At 40.0% G+C, this 22,322-nt stretch overlaps 1 protein-coding gene across 4 annotated transcripts in view; it reads left to right on the top strand.

Annotated features, from left to right (window-relative positions):
• Positions 1–22,322, top strand: part of grid2 (glutamate receptor, ionotropic, delta 2) — a 510,900-nt gene that overhangs the window by 331,077 nt on the left and 157,501 nt on the right. For all 4 annotated transcript variants that reach the window (XR_009673135.1, XM_061038830.1, XM_061038832.1 and 1 more), the window contains exons 6-8: positions 5,628–5,801; positions 10,910–11,071; positions 16,244–16,363. Coding sequence is in view for 3 of the 4 variants with exons in the window: in XM_061038830.1 (XP_060894813.1) it covers positions 5,628–5,801; positions 10,910–11,071; positions 16,244–16,363 (456 nt within the window). In the remaining variant the exon portion in view is untranslated. The remainder of the gene's footprint in view (positions 1–5,627; positions 5,802–10,909; positions 11,072–16,243; positions 16,364–22,322) is intronic.

The raw sequence follows: 22,322 nt of genomic DNA, 5'->3' as shown, positions 1-22,322 counted from the left end.
GTACTGTATGGTTGTCATAATTCTGCTTTATCTACAGCCAGCAGTCAGACAGTCCCACTGAGGGGGAGTTCACAGTTCATAATTGATCATCCTTTCTCTCCACATCTCCTTCGTTCTGCTCAGGATGAGAGGATGAGGATGACGGGGGAAATAATAAGGGACACTCATGGCTTCTCATTCTCTTAAGTTTGGTGGAGAACTCCACCGCACATTTTCTGAATCTCTTCATCGTCCTTCGTCCGCTGTCATGCTATCATCCCTAATCTTTGTTCACAGCGGTTTGCTCATCATTTTCACTCCGTCTTTTCATTTCTGTCTTTGTGTCTGACGAGGGACTGAGCACATGGTAATGAGATGAGACCAGATTAGGCTTTTCTGTCAGTTTTGGCTCCTAACACATCCCTGCATGATACCCAGTGAGAGCCATGAAACTGGAATTTGGGGGATTTTCATGCTTTGAATATAATTGAAGGATTATGCGGTCTTCCAAGGTTTATTTGCAAACATTAGGTCAATGAAACCACATCAAAACCCATTACACAAAGTCCAAAAATGTACTGTGGTCAATGCCACTGGAAACATACTCAAGGTCACAGTCATTGTCGGCTTTACTCTTAGTTTAACTAAAGGAGATTGTTGTTTCCAGAGGAGAATCAAGCAGAGGGAGATCCAGTTAACATTTGCTCACTGTCTGGGCACAGCTGGAAGTTTCCCAGTGTGACTGCAGCCATCTCAGACTACTGATGATGCTAAGCTGCTCTCCTGGAGCTGTTGGATGTTTAGTGCCTTGTTTAAGGCAAATGTAAGACTTTCTTTATCCACGGTTTCCTTCTGTTTGCTCTTGATGTGGAACATTCAAGTCTTTATTATCATTGAGGAAGAAACAGTGAAGCATCTCCCGGAGCAGCATAGTGAAACTTGAGAAAGTGGTATTATTAATAGATCAAATTAATAAAATACAACTAGATCAAAAACAGCATTTACATGCTAAATGGAACAAAAATAAAAAAGACGAAAATTCAAACATCAGTATCTTCATGTTATAAGTTAAAGTAGAATTGTTAGTATATGATACTAAGTCCTCATAAAGTCCTCGTAAAGTGCTCATGGTCATTGGTCTTTCCTAATTTGTAGTTAGCTTTCAGTGTGTTTATTTCTTTTTTTCCCACTTCATCCTTCCTCTTGGGGTTTTCTACTTTTGCTGTATCCCTCATCGCCATTTGATATTTAAAGATATGGAGAAATGTCCAGTCTGGATGAAACTTGCCCAGTCTGGATGTATTTGAACCTAAAAAACAAAGATCATCCAGTCGAAAAATGTCATAAAACATGGAGTACTAGCACAGAAACAAGACGGTGACAGAGAAGAAAGAAAGCCAGAGAACTTCTAGTAGCTGTTGATTAAAACTGCCAAAAGTGAATGTGCTTTCCCAGATTTGTTTTGTTTTTCCCAACTTTGAACTTTTATATACACGCAAAACAGAGGGATTTTATGTTCTCAGAGAAAAAAAGGGGAGATCAGGCAAAGAAAGGGTCAAAGAATAAATAAAACCATCTTTTTTCCCCTCCTTCATCTGCAGATTAGAAGAGAGAAAGGGGGATTTGTTGTCCCTGGGGAAGATGTGGGGAGAGGGAGTGGGAGGGGATGAGAAGAGAAAGGGCGAAGGACAAAGTATGGGGTCAGGGATGAAGTGCCGCAAAGAATTGATGCTGAGGGATGTTTTTTCTGCTTTTGACTCCTATTTTCAAATAAAAAACTGCAGATGAGGATCTGGCGCTCTCGGGGAATTGAGGAAAGGACGGAGAGGTGATGGGTGAAGGCCAGTGGAGACGCCTGCAGACCAAAACTTGAAGTTTATGGAGTAAACAACTCATGATTCACTCCATTTATGAGCTCCTGGGCATTTTGGGAGTGTTTTTCCCCAATGCCTCTGATGTCAATTGGTTAGATTTGAAGCACAGAACTGAGGCGCAATAACTTATCAGGACAGAATAATAAAAAAAAATGTTGTTTTGGGGAAAATAGATTACCAATAGTGCTACTTCTGTTCAAATGCTGATTAGGACTTAATGATTGAATAGGTCGTTGAAAACAAGGCAGATATGACGATGAATAGGTGTGATGATAGATTTTCCCAAAATGACAATACAGTAATAAGGCAACTATGATTATTTTCATTAGGTTTAGTTTTTATTCTAACTCAACACTTAACAGAAAGTTGACATGATTTATTTTGATCTTTGATTGGAGAAGCAGAGAGACAGTAAACAGGCCTGTGGGAAGTTATGGGAGAAGCTACACATGAAGTCAATGCCAAGTGTGTACCTGAACCCAAAAACGTGACAGCATGGTTTGATCCTATACTACTATCTAACATAGTTTGCTGTAGGTATGTACTTCATGCTGTGTTCAACAGTAGTATGAAGTATGACTGTCAGTCGGTGGTTATTTTTCAGTATTCTAGGCTGCAGCTAAGCTGCTTTACTGTCTTTGAATGTGGAATTCAGCACAGCTGAAGGCAAACACCATCACAGTGTAGCATCCACCAACGGTCTGGAAAAAGCTGACAAGTAATACATTTAGATTTTCATGATTTTGAGCATCAAAAAAGATAACTGCCTGTCATTTGATCTCTGATCTGTTGCTTTGCATTGTGGGAAACAGTACGCAAAGAAGACTGGTCTGATGCATACTGTAGATTATTTTCGAAGCAGTACGACAACCGGGTGTTTTTGGCATACTGGGCATCTAGCATTTCAAGCAAACTAGACCATCAGAGAGAGCATGGATTTTCTCTATATAGTTTTTTTTTTAATGTCCGTCAACCCTACCGGTCACCAGGCAAATAACAGCTCACTGCGCTAACAGCCTTTTTTTAACGCCAACAATTCATTGTTTCGAATGAAAATGCTTAAGGATGACATTTTCCCCAGAAAACACTATGTACACATATATGTATGTATTAAAGCTAATTGACTAATGCCCCTGTGCCTAGGGGTGTGTTGGTCTCAAAATGAGGTGTACTCGCATGCAAAGGTGGTGCAGTCCTATTTGGAAGATGTAGAAATCAACTGCTCCTTAGACCAACTTAAACCTGGTCAAAAGTCTAAATTCCATTAGTCAGTATGTTCCTGCTTTAGCAGACACATGATGGGCATTCATAAATAGATTCTTTCACGGACTTCTAGTCTGCCCGTTAGACACACATAGACACACTGCAGAGCTGCCTTTATTTATTATCAGGCACATTAGTTACCATAGATCCTGTTTTTATCCTGTCAGTGTGTTTGGAGATTTTAATGGGCTAATTAATGAGGATATGCCTTTGTTGCCTGATGCAGACTTGTCTCTTTTGATTTAGAAAGGTGCTAATCGTTTCTGATGTCCTAAGAATAACATTGTGTTTATCTTCAATCAACATTCAACACATTTCATACATGTCCTGTGTGTGTTCTGTGTAATCAAAGGCACAATGAAAGGAGATAAGTTAAATGAGCCGGCTGAAGATTTGTAAGCTTGGCTCTGGATTATTGATCAAGTTTAAAAACTAAAAGGGGGTTGGACTGTTCTACTTCATCCTACACCCTTTTTGACAAGTTTAAAATGGAGTCAATACAGAACTGCAGCTCTCGTTATTTGCTTTGTCTGCATAGTTTATTGGTTATTTAAAAAAAGGAAAAAAGTAGTATCTCAGAATAAAGACTGAAAAATGGTATTAACTTACATTAAATATCAGTCCAGTCTGCAGGCACACCTGCAGCTCTTAAAGGGGAGTGAGGGCTGGCAGTCTGATTGGTTTGATGAATATTACACCCAAAACACACCTATGCATAATCATGCGACTTAATCCAGTCTCTCAGCGCCCTGCACTTAATTTAGTAAAATGTAGTTAGACACACCTGATATCCCATTGCACCCCGGTGTTAGAGAACATGTTTTAGACCTTGAACTTTTAGTGTTTCTCTTTGTGTGCTGGTGTGTAAATGTACATTGGTACATCCATATCTGTGTGAGTTTGAGTCCGAGCGCTGTACTCACTTGTCTGCCGATGTGTCTTCACATGCCCTTGACTGCCTGCTGTGAATCTTAATTCTCTTTTGGCCCACAGATCTGCCTTTTTAGCAATTTTCAGCTCTCACTCTGTCCTGCATCTTTTTTCTTTTGGTTAGCTTTGTGTTTCAGCTCCCCTCGGGGTTTTTGTTTTAATGTAAGCAACCAGTTAAGAATTGCTCCCACGTTCTACCCCCCCCCCCCCCCAAAAAAAAGCCAGAAAATAGCCTCCTTACCTAAACTGTTCAGGAAGAAGATACATCGGAGCACAAGGCATTAATACAAGGTTAGACTTGTTAAATGTAATTCTTCCTGAAGGCATATCTACCCATTTATCAGCTTTATCTTTTTTAATCATTTTAGTCAACTGTAGATCCATATTTTCAGTTCCCTGCCTATTTTCAGAAATGTAATTAGATTTGAAAGCCAGTGTAGATGGTTTTCGACAGCTTCAAATCAATTTGAGATGCACATGCACACTGGTACATACAAAGCCAGGGCCATATACACAGCCCAATTAAAATAGATGAGTACAGCTATACCAATGTGGCCTATATGTACATCTAATTAGTATTGATCACATCCCATGAGAATGAATAAGTCTTAGTGAACGTTAATTAACATCTGATAAGAATTAGCCATTGATGCGTTGGTACCTGTGATATTATCCAGCACTAATATGAAGTGTGTGTGTGTGATGGCTTGTTTATGAATGTGTTTAGTCTGCACATAGTGCACCATCCATCCTGTCAAGCGGGCTGCCATGTTCAAATGAAATGGATTTTACGTGATAGGAAGGCCTGCACACACACACACACACACAGCTTTCAAAAAACACACACACAAACCCAGACAATCAGTGCACAAGTGTACAAAGAAAGCAAAGGCTGCCTCGGTTGGTGGTTGGTGTTACCTCCACCAGGGACGGTAAACGTCAGCTCTCATCTCGTCTCATCTTGACCCTCTGCACTCGCGGAGGATAGATGGAGATCCATGGATGGAGAAAGGATAGATATTGTGTCCTAGAGCTAAAATTAGCAATGATTCCTCCCCAAGGTTTTGCAAGGACATGTAGAGTACGTGCAAACACACATGTATGAATACAACAAGCTCACACACACACACACACACACACACACACACTCTCACTAACTCACACAGATTCATGCTTTTTACTCTCCTCTGCTTGCTTCCATCTGCTGACATGTACCTTTCATACCTCATAAGTATTTTCCCAGACGATGCAGACAATGGTTTTGACTTGCACAGTGTGTTGAAAATAGGGCAAGTAGAGCATATAAAACAAGGTCTAAACCTTTTGAAGAATGTGTATAAATTAGAGCAATGCGGTTCTTCTGGAGTTGTATTAAACCAAGTTTCTATTGTGGTTTCTGTTTGAGGTTTTGAGATGTTGACTGTATGTCTTCTGCAACAAAACATGCACATAATGGAGTTGTTGAAATTGATTTTTTCTCCTCTCTGTTACTTACACCCCCCCCCCCCCCCCCCCCCTCTCTCTTCTGCCTCAACCCATCACATCCCCACCACCATCCTACTCCTCTCTCCACCATCTCAGGAGCTCTCCGACTACGACTTGCAGGAGTTAGTCATGAAGTCAATCGGCCGGCTGACGTTGGTGCGGCAGACGTTCCCCATGCCCCAGAACGCGACTCAGCGCTGCGTCAAACACAACCACAGGATCAACACGTCCCTCTGTGACCCTAAAAACCCCAAGTCTCAGCAGCTGGAGGTAAGAGCAAGTTAACATATGTTAAAACAACATTAGATAGCTGAAAGTTTAGGCAGCCTTTAGAAGAACAAGAACAAGGATGAGGTTTACTTTTAATCTCCGAAAGGGAAAGTCCATGGTTTACACTTTGTTTTGCGAACGTGATACAAGATTTCAGAGTGAGGGGGTACACATTTAAGAGCAGTTGAGGGTGCTGTGCCTTGCTCAATGGGACCTCATCAGTGCCAGAGTATTTGACTCTCACTATATTAGATCTATGTATTTTTAGTCGTTTCAATATGCAGATGTCTCGATTTAAAATATGTGTAATTTTTGTAACAATTTTTATACCAACTTACATAATCAGACACAATGATAGACAGTTAATTTATGCTGCTGGGGTGCTCTTATAGTGAGCTGGAAAGGTGCTCCCTTTTCGCCAAAAGGTTTCAGCCAATAGCATCAGAGCCAGTTCAGGCTATAGGGATTTGATGCTAGCCTCGTCTGGGGTATCTTGGGATAATAATTAACTCAAGAGCAGATCAGAAAACAGGAAATGAATCCACTTAAGAGCATGACATCAAAAAGTTTCTTTTACTAAAAGCATAGAAGGTTGTCCAAGAGGAATATTGTCAATTGATGGCTAATTGCTTCCTTGGACTATTTTGAACCCTAAAAAAGAGACAGCTCTGTGATCAGTACAAGAAAGTGCATCAATGGGATAAGACTTCTTCTCAACCACCTGGACATTCAAACAATCAATCAATCAACCTTTATTTATACTTAAGAGTTGAGTAAGGTGCAACACTCTTTTAGAATGATACCGAGTCAAATAACAGGAGCAACAAAAAAACTATTATAAGATGGATATAATCTGATGTGGAAGAACAAAATAGGATTAAAAGGTACACTAATGTAAAACAGAAAGAAACAGAGGTTAAGAGTTAAAAAAAAACGATTTCCTTCTTAAAATGTCTGAAAGATAAAGTACATTTACGTCAAAGAGCTGCTGTAACTTATTCCAGGAGTCAGGGTGCAGAATAACAAAAAGCAGAATTTTCCATTTCTGACCTCTTGGAGGGAAGACAATCATACAACGATGTGTGTCATATTCTTCACCAATAATACATCTTCAAACAGAACGATGAACAGGATCAAGATGCTTGAGTTTTGTGGAGGATGTGTACCTGTAGATTATGTCTCCACAGTTCAAGATGGACATTAAAAAACTGCCTCCACAACCCTCTTTCTACTAATCATGGATGATATTGACATTGACAAGACAGCCAAAATATCCAAGCTATTTGGACTATGTTATATCTGATGGCCGTCCTGTTCTTGAGGATAACTTGCATGAACTGCAACACCTTGAGATTCAGGGGAGAACAAAAAGAAACAAGAAGTTGTAACTTCAGCACATCCAGTGTAGCATCTCGTCGAGTTCTTCCGCCATCATACATTCAGCAGAACTGATGTGTGTGTGGTGTGCCTGTGATGCAGAGTTACATGCTGTTCATGCCCACGTCTTCTGGAAAACTCTCACATTTTCTTTGTGTTATGTTCTAACGGTGTCCTCTGGGGGGGGATAATTTTGTAAAGAGTCTAACATTAGTAATGTTTTACCAGCGGCTCAGTTGCTCCATTTCTGTCTTTTAAAACTGCTCCTGTTCTTTTAGTTTGACAGGTTAACTTGTATACCAATCCAAAAGCCTCCCCATTACATAAAGCTACTTTTTTCACCTGCAACATTAATCACTTTGGGAAAAGCTGGCTCACATCCTTATGTGTGTTTATCTGGGTTTACACAATTCATCTTGAAGTCTGGTCATAGAAAAACACAGGGACAGTTTATTTCCTCCGCCTTCACATTTCCTGGGCTTTATATATATATATATATATATATTTTTTTTTTGTTTGTTTTTCCACATTTATTTATTTACTTACATGTCCCCTGGGGTGGCAATATGTATGCAATTATTACCCCTACTTGTGTGTGTGTGTGTGTGTGTGTGTGTGTGTGTGACTCATCAAGCTGCCGTCAAACAGAGCAGAGAAAAGGGAACACACTCTTATTTATGTGTCAAGACAAAAAAATGAAATTGAATTAATGTGCTGTTGATTTATGTGGATGCATACGCCCCTGAGGGAACACGTTTGATGAAAGTTGGAAATACATAGAAAAACAGAGACGTGCTCTTAATGTTTATGTGGATATCTGCCTTTCAAGTCCTGAGACAGTTGTGCTCCAGGCCTACACCCACGATAATCAGAAGCGGGATGTAAAAATGGTTATTAGTTTTTTAATGGAGTAAAGTCCTATAATATAATGAAATGAAAATATCAGCTAAATACAATTCATTTTAAACATTATTTAAATCAAAAAGTTGATTGAAGCCCATAGGTTGCAATGCAAACTACTCTAGCTCTTTAATGCGACAACATTGTTAACTTGTGAAGCCCTGAAGCATTCAGTAATGTAAATAAAGCCCTACTTGTGTGCTCTAATATGCATCGAGTGCTCCTCAAGTGTAAAAAGCTATTATCAGGAATCAACCCCTCCAACGTATCCATTATTTGTCAACTTGAGCACAGGCGTGAGGCTGTGAGCATTCATTCCACTGTGGAGGGACGGTGTGTGTGTGTGTGTGTGTGTGTGTGTGTGTGTGTGTGTGTGTGTGTGTGTGTGTGTGTGTGTGTGTGTGTGTGTGTGTGTGTGTGTGTGTGTGTGTGTGTGTGTGTGTGTGTGTGTGTGTGTGTGTGTGTGTGTGTGCATGTGCGTGAGTGTGGCTCATTTCAGTCGAGGACAAACAATTTTTGTGTATCAGGCAAAGAGAGGCACAGTTGAAACAGGGTTGTACAGGGTGTGTACACCTGTTCATGTTGATATCAAGTGTGTGTGTTTGTGTGCGTTTGTGTGTGTGCGTGGGTTTGTGAGTGGGTGAATTTTAGTGAGACAAAGAGAGAGAGAGAGAGAGAGAGAGAGGAAGCAGATCTGCTCAGCGGTCAGAGAGTGGCCCAGAAGACCAATTTCACACTGCACTGAAGCATATCAACTCAGGCTGACCACACACACACACACACACACACACACACACACACACACACACACACCATATAATGTTCGCTTGGAGTGTGCAGAGCCCACTGATCATTGAAGCTCCCCATAGAGCGGTAGATTTTCACTTTAATTTTCTGAGAAAAAGCAGCAGGCAGTGAGACAGTGAGACAGAATGATTGATGGAAAAAGTGTGAACGAGACAGACAGAGATGTGGAAGGATGGATTCTTGCAAAGAAAGTGAACAAAAAGTTAAAAGTAGTTTTTAAAACACATTTTGTCACGTTTGGATGAAAACTTATGGAATAAAGATATTTTCATAAAACAAAATTGACATGCTTGTGTGTCTTTATAAACTTTACATTAAGGCTGTCAGCATTAACTAGTTTGTCGTGATTCATTAAGGTCTGAAATTAATGCATTGATTTTTTAAATCAAGATTAGTCATATGCCATGCACCGTGAATTAGCATTAGCAGTGTCTCCTGTATTCACAAAGATGGAAAAGAACGGCACTGCTGCATCTTTGAATGTCTCATTATCATTAAAATAAACTCCAAAACAGCTCAGCTGACGAGTCAAAAGTAATATCCACCTCATGACATCAAACATTTTACTCTCTTAACTTTCCTCTTTAGCTGTTTTCTTAACGTTTTTGATCCGTAATGAGTTACTTTTTCTGTGGTTAAGTTAATGTCGTTCAACCTTGGACTTCTTACAGTACTTTTTTTCAAAATAAAAGCAGGGTTGAATTCAAACAGCAAGTAAAGTACTCTCAGCTTAAGAAGGCACAAAAATTTAAAATTTAAAAAAAGCCTCACCATTTTTTTTTTTTTTTTTTTATGAAGATTTATTTCTTGGACTTTTTGTGCCTTTATTGGTGAGATAGGATAGTGGATGGAGTCTGGAACCAGGGAGAGAGAGAGAGATTAGGGAATGACATGCAGGAAATAAACCACAGGTTGGACTCGAACCCGGGCCACCGGCCTGGAGGGCCACAGTCTCGCTCAATGGGCGCGCACACCAACCACCACACCACCGAGCCTCACAATTTTTATTCCTAAATGCGAAATAACATAACCTCAAACTTGTGATCAAATGTGATTAATCGCAAATGTAATGATTCCTTGAAAATCTCAGAAAAGGTTATCTCTGCTATACAATAGAGTTTTATTTTTAAATAAGTGCAACAAGCTGTTCAGCACTTTAAAGACAGTGTCCAGATTTATGCAATCTTGGCCTTTCACATTCTTATGTTAAAAAAAGTCTTTAAATGATTGATCTCTGGGTTATTTTGACATCAGAAGCTTTACCATTAAATCACACATTTTTTGAGCTGAACTTGAATGTTTATTTCTCTGGAAAGAAGACAAAACCATCAGTAACTGTCTTGTGAGTAGAAATGCCACGGTTATTATTTATGATTAACTGCAGTAGTCAATCTATTTATTATTTTCTCATCTACATGGAGACAAGAAGCCGGGTAAATCACGTAATGATCGATCACAGACTGAATAAACTCCTCTCCTTATCTTTCCCACCTCTCTCTGCCTCATTCTTTGGTGCCAAGTACCCATCAATACGCTTTAATTAATGTCACCCTGCTTTTCCTCTAAGTGAGTGTGTGTCTGTGGGCGCGGGGAGTGCACGTGTGCAAAGATGCCGTGTTTTAGGTGAAACAGGAGGACAGCGGAGGTAAAGTGGGAGGCTGCAAGGCAAGGCGGGATGGGCCTTTTTTTGTGCCCCCGTTTATGATGAAAGTGCTGATGGATATTAATGCGAGTGAAGTATTTAGTTTTGATAACATTTCAGCTTGAAAGCGTTTGGCCTATTTCTCCATCTTATTACCAAAATCTGCATGTCTGTATCAGTCCATCTTTCTAAACTAGACTTCATAACTGGAGCACATGGATCCAAGACTTTGATCACTAGGAAATCATGATAGAGTCAGTTTCTTGTTTTCAACTTGATCAGCATTATGCAGAAGTATCTTATCATCCTCTCATCCTTGATTATCTCTCTCTCTGTATTGCCGACTGACTTTCTTGTCATTTCTCTCCCCCCCCCCTCGTAGATCACCAACCGCTACATCTACGATTCTGTGCTGTTGCTGGCCAACACCTTCCACAGAAAGTTGGAGGACAGGAAGTGGCACAGCATGGCCAGTCTGAGCTGCATCCGGAAGAACTCCAAACCATGGCAGGGAGGCAAGAGCATGCTGGATACTGTCAAAAAGGTAAGAAAATAAAGAGGAAAAACACGACCATTTCTCTGCACGTTGAACAGAGAGGAATTCAGCTGCAGTTAGTTAGATATTATTAAAACAGATATACAGGCAGACACAGCACAGCAGACACAGCACACACACACAGGGTGTCTCTTCCAAGAAGCATGCTGGCCGAGTTCACCGTAACAGTTCAGTAAAGTGATGTGAGGTTATTTGGACAAAACAAGTGACTGATGCACTCAACACAGTTCAGTTTCTTTCAAACCATGATCCAGATGTGAAACTTTGTAACATGAAAGATGGTCAGCTGTATTACTATTATACTGCTCAAAACATCCTTATTCAAAATAAAACTAAATACGTTTGTTTGGCTGGTGATGAAGTTCAATGTCCTGTAGCTTGTAAGCATCTTAAAAAGAGTAGGTAAGACAACAACACTAAAACATGTCTCTCTTGATTTTTGCCCAAAAAATAAAACTGCCTCCCTTCTCTGGTCGAAACAAGAACGACAAATTCAACACCGGAATCAAAACTTTGAAGGAAGACAAAAAGGCTGCTGTGTTGTTGTCAGAGAAGCAGCACTTCAACATGGCATGTTTCCTTAATGTGTGATGATATAATAAGGTCATTTTATGATGAATTCAGTATATATCTCACATCTTGCTTCCTAAACATGTATACATTTTTTTATGAAAATCTACACCATTTCTGAATCAGTATGAACTCACCATTAGATACAGAGAAGATGATACGTTTAAAACTAAGAGAAACAGTGACAGTATACCAATCAGACAGACAAGACAACCAACACTTACATCTCCCTGATTAACTTTTGAAACTTGGTTGTTGATCTCTTTGATCAAGGTCACCTGTCTGGAATCTGACTCCGAGCTGTCCGTGTGTTTCATCAGCCTCCTGCTGTGCTCGGCTGCTGCTGTGCGATACTTGTAGGTGTGTTTGTGCCAGCTTGAAAAAAAAAAAAAGCTCATGAATGCCTTGTTTCAAAAACATACTGTTCAAGCATTCTCATAACAGTGTCTGCCAAAAATGAAGTCTTTACTCAGAACAAAAAAACACATCTTTCTGTCTGTTTGGAGATGAGTCTTGATTACTGCAGTCGTGAAAAACAAAAAAAACAACATGCCCGTTCCCTAACCCAACTACTCCACGCAAGCACAAACTCAGATGTCTTCCTATTTTTAGTCGAGTCTCCTGTGTATCTTTTTAGTGAGAGGGAAAACAGCTCTCACACTTTTCATTTAGGGGAACATGCATTTGCATTTCAAGACATTGTGCTCATTACATGAAATTCTGGAGACCGGGCGCCATCGTTCCTTAGCTGTTATTGAAACAGCAAGATGCAGTCTCTGCTCAATTCATTTATACAATTCTGTCTCTTACTCGAGCTGAAATCCCCACCAGGGATCAACAGTGACATAGAGGAGGCTTTAAATAAGTCTACCTTTGTTCTTACTACATGAAAATCCAATTTCTCTTCTTAACTTTGACTAAAAGTTTCCACGTTCCTGTGCTTTGCAGACTTCATGAACTAATTGCTTATGAATTCAAAGGATTGCACACCTTTAAAAAAACATGCATCAATCAGCAAGTTTGTTCAGTTCCTCAGCAGTTGACTTTTGGGAGATAGTGGATTTCATCCCGCAGCTGTGATTTTTTATGAATCTCTGAATTTCACCTTGAGTTTTTTGACGCTTGAGTTTGGCAACACTTTCATCACTGTTAAATCCAATTGGATCAATGCCCTCTGTTTTGATATCAATAAAGAAGTGCTCCAGGGAAGGCAGTTTGACTGAATGATGAAGCCAAGTGAAATGCTAATTTAGGATTAGTGTCAGACAATAATAAATGCAGCGCAATGCTCTTTTATATCTATCTCTGCATTTCACCTTGAGATGAGGCTGGGTCTTGGCAACACTTTCATCAGCCAGCTCCGGCTGTTAAAGCAGTCCTGATGGCTGTCTCAACAGAGCCGTGTTAAAGAGCCCTGAGCAGTAGGAGAGTTCAGCTCAGCAGCCTGGCAGTGGCATCACTTCCATTTTGCACTGTATCAGCACTGTGTGTTCCTCACTGTGTGTGCCTCTGTGTTTAATCAGCGTTTTGGTATGTGGGGCCATTATGCTAATGATAAATACTTATTTGCAGCTGTTGACAAGGAGCTGGATTGATGTTGACGTTTGGATTTCATTGACAAATAAAGTGCAGTAAGTGAAACTGCTGTAACAGTAATGCCAAAATTCTGACATGGTGCTAAGCTGTCATTGGCTGGTGTGTAACCACCATTATGTCTTAGTTAACCTGGTAGGTTTTAGGCCTTTAGACCTTCTGCACACCCCAAGAGCTTCAACCAGCGCCCCAGACTGTATCAAAGTCCAAATTCATCATTCCTTCCATTTGAAACAACGGGTGTTTACTTTTCATCTTCCAATAATGAAAAACTAATTTCAGGTCTCCGTTCTTATTTTTTTTCTATTTTTTCCCCCCACTCGGTCTCATGGGCCCAGTGGCGTGTTCTTTGTATCAGGTGCAATTAAAGGGAAGATAATTGTTTGAATGTATTGTGCCAATACTGAGCTGCCAACATTAATTAACTCAATAATTATGAAAGGCAATGAACAGTATCTGTGTACAGCCCGGCTTCCAAGAAAGCAAATAAACATGCAGTCTATTAAGTGTGACGCTGTGTGTGTGTGTGTTTGTATGTGTGTGCTTGTGTGTGTTCGGTCGACCCTGGGGAATAAAGTAATTAACTATGGTTATATATGCCAAATGGAAAATTTACATTCTATAGAAACAATATCAGACAAACTGTCATAAAGGAGATACTAATGCACATTTTATCACCTCTTTCTGTACACATGAACACATCTGAACACAGCTGCTTTCCACCACTCTGATCCAAGTTACAAAGTGATAAATACATCGTTTCTTGGACTTGGTAGGTGTATTCTTTAAATGATGTCACTCATTTCAAATTAAAATAATCCTCACTTTTAAAATGATAACAATCTTTCCCAAATATCTAGATTTGTTTTATTTGCAGTTTCAATTGAAGTAATTACCTCTATCAATGTAAACAGTGAGGATAAGGTAACCAAAAACAAACAATTCTTATTTTCAAGTCATTGTACTTTTACACCGAAAGTCACACCTACACATTCACACACTGATGGTAGAGGCTGCTGTGTAAAATGACCATCAGAAGTAACTAATCCATTCATACACTGCGGACGGAGCAACAAGAGCAACTTCGGGTTAAGTGTCTTGCCCAAGGACACATCGAACATGGTGCTGCAGGAGCTGGGGATCAAACCCCCAACCTTCCGGTTGAGATACAACCGGGTCTACCACTGACCCTCAGCCGCCCCCAAACATGTCCAAACTACTCTACAGAGCAGCCCAGTGCTGTGCTTTAATAACTACTTCATGCCATGTATTAAACCATATGGGATTTCTAAACACTGATGATGAATGCTCTACAATAAATACCATGATATGAAGGGTAATGCACGCTATGCAACTTTATATTTATGTTTGAATGTGTGCATCATAGCCCATGTCACACACAGTGTGTCAAGCACAGACACACATTGAACATGAATCGTATTATAACACCTCTCCTTCCCCGATGCAGGAGCAGCGTCACCTCCACTGACAGCTCACACCACTAGAAGGCATGGCAAAGCTGGGGACTAACACGTGTGTGTGTGTGTGTGTGTGTGTGTGTGTGTGTGTGTGTGTGTGTGTGTGTGTGTGTGTGTGTGTGTGTGTGTGTGTGTGTGTGTGTGTGTGTGTGTGTGTGTGTGTGTGTGTGTGTGTGTGTGTGTGTGTGTGTGTGTGTGTGTGTGTGTGTGTGTGTGTGTTTGTTCTAGTTTTTGAATAAATCCACCTCAGACTGAAACTTTGCAGCCTCTAATTAAAAAAAAGTTTCATGTGCAACCCGCTCTTCTGTCATTGGACCGGTTCTTGAGAAACAGATGATTCATGTCTCAGTTTGACTACATGCAGGTATTTTATCTGATTTCTAGTGAGTTTGATAAATTAATGTCAGACTTAGAGCAACAACTATTGTTGAGGCCTCTTACAGCCAAAAGAAAATCTTCTTCTGTTGATGAGAACAGACATAATTAGTATGCTAATTAGGATAATGAAAGCAATCAGGACGATGATGACCACAATCACGCCGGTAGTACTTATTCACAAAGTACTTGTGCACTCTATTTTTAATCTTTGTTAAGTGTTTTAGTTAATTGCCTTTTGTGTTTTAGACTTTGTGTTATAACAACACTTTGACAACAGATTTTATAACCAGTTGTCCTTTTCAGTATGAATACATTCCTTCATTGTTTCGTCTTGCTTTGATTAAAGGCAAACAATCTTTTTTGTGTGGAATCACAATCGAGGCCTGATTCACTAAATGGATTGTGTAGCTTTTGCAACACACCTGTGCAAACCCACGCCCAATTGCCCTGCAGAGAACCATCTCTGTGCACTGGTTCTGGTTGCGAGCATCGAAATGAACGATTACGCAGTCATTTGGGGAAACACTGTCCACTTTCTGCGCACAAAATCTTCATTAAAAAAAAGTGTCTACTTCACAAACACCAGATATGGCGCACAAAGACTTGCAACACTATGGCTCCAAAATGTATACTTATTTATTTGCTAACGCATGTAGTTCATCTTTGGGCACCACAGAGTTGTGAGTCTTTGTGCATCATATGCAGTGATTTGTTATGACTCAGCACCTAAGCAAGAGATGTGCTTGTGTTTACTGACTTTTTCTGGACTAAATCCACAAACGCCAGCGCAGATAGCCTCGCACAATTGGAGTGCAAAAACGGTCTGTTCAGACAAGGTGGAAAATGCACCGCAGTGTTTCTCAAATGCAAATCTTCCAGTGATCAGGAAAACAATTCTGCCTCTGTATTAAAATGAATGATCAATATATGAAGTCTGTAAATATTACTTTGACGTTACTTTTGTTAATATACAGTAACTCAGGGTTACACTAGTCGGGGCTTTCAGTGGCTATTACCTGACTCAGATAGATAGAGGTAAGGTTGAAAAACTGTCCCTTTAATTAATTAATTTTCACAAGCAGGAGTAGTGTCAAAACGATTCCACAGTTAAATGAAATCTTTCCTTCTTATTTTGTTGCAGTTCGGAGTGAGCGGCCTCACCAGTTTCCTAGAATTCACCGACAATGGCAGCAACCCGAACATCTTCTTCGAAATCCTGGGAACAAATTATGGAGAAGACAGGGGCCGGGGAGTCAGCAGGGTAAGTAGTTAAAACAGGACCCCTGTGTGGTGTTTTACCGTGGGTGAAGAGGGGAATCATTTCTGCAGCTGCAGCGGATTTACATAATTCCTGGATTTACTGGGGAATTTCTCTGCACCTGCTCTCTATGTTATTTTCATCTCATATTTATTCAGCTTCTTCGTTCCTTGTGGCTGTCACTTCTGTGGAGAAGAGAACTGCTCTGCTACCTGTCTGTATTTACTTTTAGACTCTTCAGGATTATTTCCCCCCCTTTTTTCTATTAATGTGGAAGAACAAATGCAAAGAAGAAGTGAAAGCATCTAACCATATCTTACCTTTTTCAATTCACACCCTTCTTTGTTTTTATCGAAGTTTGGTTACTTGATTTTCTCTGGGCAAGTTGGATACACAATCATCCAACCACTCACCTCTCTTTCATTGGTTCAATGAGAAGCTTTTGTAAATGGAACCTGGCAAGGACATGCAAAATAACATGATACATACAGTAAATCTTCATCATCTGTGTCCCCGTGTCCACCTAGTGTTTTTTTTGGGGCAGAAAAGCTCTGGCTGTGCGCTCAGAAGCGCCTGCATGCAACGTTTGTGTGCTGAGAATAAAAGCGCTGCACGTTGGTGCTGTCTCTATAACAACAGTCTATTGACCAAGGGGGCTGCATGACCAACACCGCTCTGTTTATTTTTACAGTATGTTTTGTGTTTGAGATCATTTATTTCCTGACCAGACACAGAGCAAAGAGAATGTGGGTACAAGACACGATCTGTAGGAGGCAAACATACAGGGAATAGCTTATATTTGGAAAAGAGCGACAGTGAGACAACAGCGCTTTTCTGAAAAGTTCAAAGATCTTCAACTCCAAGTGCTCGGAGTGGCCGCACAAAAAGGCGGTGAGCTCAGAAAAAAAAAAATGCTGTGCTCATCACTGCACTTCTTCCTCACTAACTTCTTGAAATCAAGAAGGGGCAGAACTTTCACTATCAACTTTGTCAACAAAAATTTCAGAGGCAAAATGAATCCTTTATCTTGAACCTTTTAACTCAAGCACCCAGACTTGTTTTTGCAAGAGGGTACTATTTCCTGGTCTATAGCTGCAGCTTACAACTTTTTTAACATAGCAACAGTATGCACAGGTGAGAAGCGATCTGAAATGCTAATTGAATTGTAGAAATGGGGTAGTAGTCGCTGCCAGTGCGAAAAAACCTCGGCCAGTAGACACAGGGTCTCATGAACTGATGTCAGATTCCCTACACTCGTCGTGCTTCATAGGAGAAGATCTGTTTTACAAATATACACTACCTGGGGCAAAAAGTACTATTCATAATCTCATGTGACACTGTGACATCATAAACACACCTACACACACACACACACTCACACACACTCCTCTATACCAGGGGGATCACTCTATAAATATTTGAGTGGAGGTAGGGAGCTGTGATTACGGATAATGTGGTGAGACACCAACATCACGCAGCATGCCATCATAGACTAAATGAATCTTTAAAGTGCAACATAATTACATTAAGGCACAATTCCCAACTCAGAGAGCATAATTACTTCTGAGGGAACTGAGGCACTTGTTACACTGTACAGTCGGCTGCCACGATCTCTTTTAACACACAGGACATTTGTTTGTCTGTCTTTGGGATTCAAATTCAAATTCAAACATGGAATCAAATCACTAACGAGAGGATAATGTTTCTCTCTGAGTGCCTGCATTTTCACTTTCTGTAGCTGAATCATACCTTTTAGAAATGATGAGGAGCTCTGTTAAATGATATTCATGCAGGGTGTCTAATCTGCAATAAAATCATGGAAGATATGTGTCAGGCTGGAAAAGAGGAAGGTGAAAATAACCTGGCTCTGACCTCCTCACCGCTGTAAGGAAAAGCCAGAGGAAACTCCGCTGAGGCAACTTATGTATAACGATGTGCAGGGGAACAAGTAAGAAGGGGATTAGAGCACTCATGAAGCAGTGAGAAAAAATATACATAATGCATACCATCTTATACTGTAAAGGATTTATTGGCTTGCCAAGCAAAAGTTGGCTTAAAGATTCTGTTTCTTAGTTTTCATTCTGTATTCACCTGTGCACTTGGAGCATGATAGCAGGTTAGAGGGGGAAATAGAGCTTAATGAAAATGGATGATCATGAAAAGTAACCCGTTACCTTTGACCGGAGAGGTTAACATCCTCCGGAACGTAATGATGACCTGAGTGACAATGCTTCATTCTCAGGTTAATAATATAGTATGAACCACAGGCAGTGAAGATGTCTTCATAATTTAAAGCATCCTGATGTTGTAATGTAACATGCTGGATTTCCCATCATTAAACAGAGTAAAAGAATCGGAGACAATTCAGCCAAAGACAGGAGACATCTCTTCGTTAGACTAGTGCAAGTTAGCGTTATCATGATACCAGAATTCCTAACTTCGACACAGTACTGGTCAAATGATGTCAATGCCTGCTTCAATACGACAGCAAAAAAAAATAGAAGTAATAGGTACAGATAGTGATTTTCTTTCTTTAAAATAACCAAAAACTGCAGGAAAACTTTTACGTGTTGTCTAAATTGAAGAAATATGTTGCATATGCTCAGTACTGAAAGTATTTGTGCAATTTAATGGTTTATGTTTGGGGCATGTTATGCCTTTATTTAGAGACAGGACAGTGGATAAAGTCAGAAATCAAGCAGAGAAAGACTGGGGAACGACACATGAGAAAGGGGCCACAGGCCGGAACTGAACCCGGATCGCCCAACCGGAGGACCTGGACCTCTGCACATGCACATGCACCGACCACCAGCGCCCCTATTTGTGCAATTTAGACAATGTTTTCAGTTGCTTTCAAAAATAGAGTTATTTTAAAGTATTCCATCTCAAATATCATTCATAATCCTGTTTAAACTTTGAATGGGCCACAGCTGCTTTCTCTCTCTGATAGAACGAGCATTTTGTCTCAATCAGAAGTGACAAATACACAAAGACTATTGTAAACTGAGACATCATATAACTGTAATTCAGTCTAACCTGTACGCATATAGGCAATACACTAACTAAATTTAATTTACGTGATTATGATAGCGGTCTATAAGTAATTATAACATTTAATAATACCTCCTAAATCATTTTGCAATCATAATTAGCAGCAATAAGCAATCAGCCTCAGCAATAACTTTAATTTGATTACATGGTGGAAAACTGGGGAAGCAGTGCAGCAGATTGTCTTTATGAAGAAGTGGATTTTTTTTTTTAAATAGTTGTTCAAGAGGAAGTCATGTAGAGCTCATTTTATTCTCACTTCAGCTTCATCAATTTAGATAGTAAATTATTACAGAGCAACAAAATGTATCAATAGAAGGACTCTCAACATTCATCTAATCAGCATTATGTTAGCTTTCACATACACGTGACATTCTCTCGAAATAAATTATATTTATCCCAAGAATTCAGCTTTTAACTCAAGCACAAACATGACCTACAGGCATTCAGTAACTTTAGTGTTGTATTCGATGCTAGTATTTTTTAAGGTTTGCATAATAATGATAATATCAATAATATTAGTAACATAACAATAATAATACTTATCAAGACAGGTGCACAGTTTTCTTTACAGAAGCAATTTTAAAGAGACAATCACCACAGAGCTCAACAGTAACCGCCCACTTTTTCAGCGGCTCTGGTTCCGGAAGTTAATTTCCCCATTCAAATCCTCCCTTGATTTTTCGCAAAATCCCTACATCAAGAGATTGGCACCTGGAACCAACACAGCCAGCTACCCCAATACTGACTATAGTACATTTACTTCGGCACCAAAACGGCATTAAAAACCGGAAAAAGGGAAAAGGTACAAGGCTGTACATCATTTCCCACAATCCATTGCGAATTATATTGTTTCTTCTTAAAAGTAACTTTTGTGGTTGTTATAGTGTTTATACTGATAATAAAAAAGTGTTGTACTGTCTTCACTATTCACTGCAGCATGACAAGGTTTTTAGTAAAAATTGTGTTAGCTAATTAAATTGCGAGCCTGCAAGGGAAACTTTTCTGTTCGCATTCTGCGCCCAAGCGCGGGAAACATTGCCATGGCAACAGAAAGCTCAACCAATCAGAAACACTCTATGATAGTGCACATGGGTAGTGTAGTTCTTTGCCCCGTTACTGCAAATAAATCTTGTTTTTCTTAAAACAAGGTTGATACGAACTTGTGTCTCCTACAGGAGCATGTACCATCGTTTTACACTCAGGTAGCTCGTGGTAAGTCTACCTTAGATGGTTATGACATTATGGCTAATAATCAAATCTGCTATGGATTAAATGAATGGGATACTTCGGGAACCACCTGTTGCACACACAGAAGAATTTTCAATAGATAATAAAGACCTCTGTAAATCAGTGTACTTCTAGTGATGAAAGATACAACAGAAAACTCAAAGTACTTGGTCTTTTTTTGATTCTCTGATTTTTTGAAATTTTCAAAATCCAAAACAAAAAACACCAACCAGAATTTAAATTTTTAGACACTTCAGAAACAACAACATTCAAACATACAGTTAAAACAGAACTGTCTTAAAAGAGCCAAAGACAAATGAAGGTAAAAACAATAAAACAGAAGATAAAATGATCTGTCAGGGCGCTGGTGGCGCAGTGGTTAGTGCGCGCGCCCCATGTATGGAGGCTGTGGTCTTCCAGGCAGGCGGCCCTGGTTCGAATCCGGCCTGTGGCTCCTATCCCGCATGTCATTCCCCACTCTCTCACTCCCTGATTTCCGACTCCATCTACTGTCCTATCTCTCCAATAAAGTCACAGAAAGACCAAAAAATAAATCTTCAAAAAAAAAAAAATGAAAAGATCTGTCAGCTAAAAAGGCAAGTCTGTAAAAATGAGTTTAAAGATGGGATTTATGAGCAGATACAGAGTCAGAGTGCGAGGCCATGTTGTGGCTTTTGTAAGCATGTATGGCACATTCCCGACTGTCACATGTTAGAAGCCTGCTAAATATTTGATCCTTACAACATGCAAACTATTCTTACTGCAGCCACTGCTTCATTAATGTAGCCTTCACTGTGTGGGAACTTTGTGTTTTAACGATTGTGGAGACGGAGGTTTCACCTTACAATGACCTTCCCTAGAAAACATATCTAACCCTTGACACACATTAAATTAAGATTAGTTATTTTTCTGGCTGAATTATAGATGATCTCTCTCTTTCTTGCCCGGCAGGTCACTACACCATTAGTGCATTAACTTTCATTCAATATGGAGTGAAATGTGTTTCTCTTGTACGCCCCTGCTAATGTACAGTTGTGTGTTTATATATAGGAGAGCCATTCAGTGTCTGCATTAAGGATTTATACATTATGGACAACATGCTCACACTACTGTACAGAAACCTATCATTCATTGAGCTGTAGAGGGGAGTGTGTGTCTGCCAGATCATTAGCAGTGTACACATATACCGTAATTAAACTTCATTCTGTTGAGAGTACCACTACCATGAGAGGGGCTTTTTTTTTTAACACGCCCTCACTCTTCTTTCTTATCTCTCCTGATGGTCTCACTAATGACTGACACACTGTGCTGCACTTTTATCTCCTTTTTTCTATCTTACCTTAATTGAATTATTCATCCAAGGACCCCCTCTTTAACCCCCCCCCCCCCCCCCCCCCCCACTCAATCCCCTCTTCCTCTCTCTTCCCTCCATCTCCCCGGTCTGCCATCTCCATAATCTGCCTTTCGCCTTTTCCAATCCTCCCTCGTCGAGAATATTTACCCCCATCATACTTCACACATATGCACACAGCTGTCGCGTGATAATGATTATAGCAGACACCTGATATTGTCGTAATTATTATGGCTGCCCTGTGGTAGAATTGGCTTTCTGCTCCATTACCTTCAGTAGCTATACAGTACATGGGAGAGTATATCTCTCCCACTATACATCTACAGGCATGCA

The sequence above is a fragment of the Labrus mixtus genome, chromosome 5 (assembly GCF_963584025.1).
Source record: "Labrus mixtus chromosome 5, fLabMix1.1, whole genome shotgun sequence".
NCBI lineage: Eukaryota > Metazoa > Chordata > Actinopteri > Labriformes > Labridae > Labrus > Labrus mixtus.
This window is presented reverse-complemented; position numbering and strand designations above follow the sequence as displayed.